The sequence below is a fragment of the Numenius arquata genome, chromosome 3, assembly GCF_964106895.1.
Source record: "Numenius arquata chromosome 3, bNumArq3.hap1.1, whole genome shotgun sequence".
Classification (NCBI taxonomy): Eukaryota; Metazoa; Chordata; class Aves; order Charadriiformes; family Scolopacidae; genus Numenius; species Numenius arquata.
Genome location: NC_133578.1, coordinates 24,413,494 through 24,416,442, shown reverse-complemented (window position 1 = coordinate 24,416,442; position 2,949 = coordinate 24,413,494). Strand labels below are relative to the sequence as shown.

The 2,949-nt window shown below is 66.9% G+C and overlaps 1 protein-coding gene across 1 annotated transcript; it reads right to left on the bottom strand.

Annotated features, from left to right (window-relative positions):
* Window positions 1-452: 452 nt before the first annotated feature.
* SP9 (Sp9 transcription factor) lies at window positions 453-2,638 on the bottom strand. The gene is made up of 2 exons (XM_074145545.1): window positions 2,618-2,638; window positions 453-1,811 (listed from the first exon to the last, which is right to left on the bottom strand). The coding sequence occupies exons 1-2, from the start codon at window positions 2,636-2,638 to the stop codon at window positions 453-455; spliced, it is 1,380 nt and encodes a 459-aa protein (XP_074001646.1).
* Window positions 2,639-2,949: the final 311 nt, after the last annotated feature.

Below are 2,949 nucleotides of genomic sequence, written 5' to 3'. Positions count from 1 at the left end.
CCTCCCTGAATTTCAGGAATTCACCAATTAAAAAAAAAAAAAAAACAAACCCAAACCCCCTATCAGATCAACATTTACAAGAAAAATAAGCGAACACGATCTGTTTTTTTTTTTCTCTCGTTTTTTTTTTTTTTTTTGAACCCTATTTATACAGATGTTTATGAGATACAGAGGAACCGTCTCGGACTTGCAGTTGGGTTTCTCACCTTAAGCCTCTCTTAGGATGCTTTCCTTCCAACAGAAAGAGAAGAGAAAAAGTAAACGGAAGCAAAGTGTCACTCGGTACCTACTGGCCAGGTGGGACGGGACGGGACGGGGCGGCCGCGCCTCTCCGGCCCCGCCGCCCTCCGCGACGGGGCGGCCCGCGTCCCTCCGGCCGGTGCGGGGCAGGGTCCGGGCGGCTGCCGGGGCTCACCGGCGGGGCGGGGGCCGGGCGGCTGCCGGGGCTGCCCCTAGGAGTCTCCGGGCCCCGCGGTAGGTTCCTTGCCCGGTCCGCGGGCGGCGGCGCCCACCCCTTCGTGCAGGATGAGGTCGGGGGACTCGGAGCGCGGCGTCTCCAGGTTGCTGGCGTCCGTGTCGCTGTCGCTGCCCTTTTTGCCCCCGCCGCCCCCGTTGTGCGTTTTGATGTGTTTGCTCAGGTGGTCGCTGCGCATGAAGCGCTTGTTGCAGACGGGGCAGGCGAAGCGCTTCTCGCCCGTGTGAGTCCGCAGGTGCCGCTGCAGCTCGTCGGAGCGGGTGAAGCGCTTCCCGCAGAAGAGCCAGTTGCAGACGAAGGGCCGCTCGCCCGTGTGCCAGCGCAGGTGCGCCTTCAGGTGCGAGGTCTTGCCGTACACCTTGCCGCAGCCGGGGATGTGGCAGCTGTGCAGCCCCTTGCGCCGCAGGCTGGCCCCCGCCGGCCCCAGCCGCTCGGCCTCCTGGCAGTTGGGGCAGTCGCAGGTGGCCCGGCCCGAGTAGCGACGGGCAGAGCGGGCCGAGCCGCCCCCGGCGGCGGCGGCGGCGGCACCCGAGATCATGGCGCTGGCCGCCGCCACCGCCGCGCTGGAGTCCGTGTAGGAGGGCAGGACGGGCTTGAAGCCCTCCTGGGTGAGGAGGTGCTGGCTGGTGGAGAGCAGGTGGGAGGCGGCCGTGGAGCCCAGGCCGGTGGAGCTGAAGGCGGAGTGGGTGAGGGAGCTGAAGTCGGGGTTGTAGGTGCCCAGCTGGGAGTGGAGCGAGGCCTGGGGGGCGCCCGAGTGCAGCGAGCTCTGCAGCCCCCCCGCCGGGTTCTGCACCTCCAGCCAGGAGCCCGGGTTGGTGTGCACGTCCCACCAGGAGGAGGCCGCCCCGTTGGCCACCTCGCCCGCCGAGAGCGTGGAGTGGAAGCCGGACTTGTACCAGGACTCGTAGGGGTGCGCCATGCCCACCCGCGGGTAGAGGCTCTCGGCCGCCGAGCTGTGCACTTTGGAGATGAAGGCCGACTGCCCGCCGGGCTCCTGCGGGGACACGCCCGCCGCCGCCGCCGCCGAGTTAGAGAAGAGGCCGCCGTAGTCGCTACTGAAGGCCGACGAGGTGGGCGAGGTGGAGGCCAGGCAGAAGGCGCTGTTGGCCGTGCCCGTGCCGCTGGCCAGTCCGCTGGAGCCCCTGCTCGTGGCCACCGTGAAGCCCGAGAGGCTGGAGCCCAGGTTGCAGCTGGAGGTGGAGCGTTTCCAGGGGTGGAAGCCCCCTTTGGCGAAGGCGCTGGACTCGGGCAGGGTGGTCAGGGGGCTGGTGTTGCCGATCTTGTTGCAGGTGGCGGCCAGCATGGCCAGGGGAGTCGTTCCAAATCTCGGCTCTTCCTGCGGGAGAGACAAAGCCGGCCCGTCAGCCTCGCACCCCTGCCGCCTCGCCGGGCTCCCGCGGGGACGCGAGTGGAACCGCGGCGCGACGAGCGGCACCGCGGAAAAGTTTTTCCCGCTTATTTTGGAGGAAGGCTCCAGCCCTGTCCCGCTCGGCACAACTCGTTTTCCGCCGGGGACCGGTCTCGGCGCCCGAGGCATTCACAACGGAAACGGATCCCGGCGGGGACGAGCGACACGCGTGTTCCGACAGGGCGGCTCAGGACGCCCCCGCGCAGCGCCGGGCTGCTCGAGCCTACCGCCTCTAAGCCTAGAAAAAGAAAACCAAGATCTCCCGGGAACGAACCGCGGCGTCTCTTGGAGCCACCGTATCGGAGCGGCGGAAAAACGAGATGGCAGGAAAGCGAGCGGGCTGTGGAGCCTCCCAACCGGCGCCGCTGGCAGAGCTATACGAATAACAGCAAAAAATCTTTGGAAATTTACCATAGCACTTCGAGTTAAGAAAAAATTAAATTTAAAAAAACACAAAAAAAAAAAGAAGAGAGGGAGAAAACAAAGCGCAAGCCAAGCAGCCCGACTTCTCTCGGGCCAGGCGAGTTTTCAGACTAAACTCTTTGCGAATGACCCGATGGGAACCCGCAGCTGACTCCCCCGAGGCGGGCCGGCGGTACCTCTGGCCGGCGGGCCAGCGCGATGTGCGGGAGGGGCAGCCCCGACGCGGCGGCGGCAGCAGCAACAGTTTTGTTTTTTTTTTTTCCCCGGAGGGCAGCGGAGCCGCCGGCGGGAATCGCGCGGTGCCGACTTACCCCGAGGATCGACGTAGCCATAGCACGTCCCTGGGCTGGTCGATGGGGCGGAAGGGGGGGGGGAGGGGGGGAACCCGGGGCTCGGCGTGGGCCCCGCGCTGCCCGGCGGCACCGAGGACACTCCGGCTCGGCGGGGCTAAACTCTGCCTAAGTGCGGGCAGCGCCCGCTTTGAAGTACCGCTGGCGGCGGCGCTCGCCCAATGAGGGCGCGGGCGGAGCGGGCCGGAGCGGGCCGGCAGCCAATCACAGGGCTGCGTGCGCCGAGGTTGCCGGTGGCGGGGGCGCGTGCCAGCCCGCCAGCCGGGCGCGCGCGCGGGGGGGGGGGGGACGGG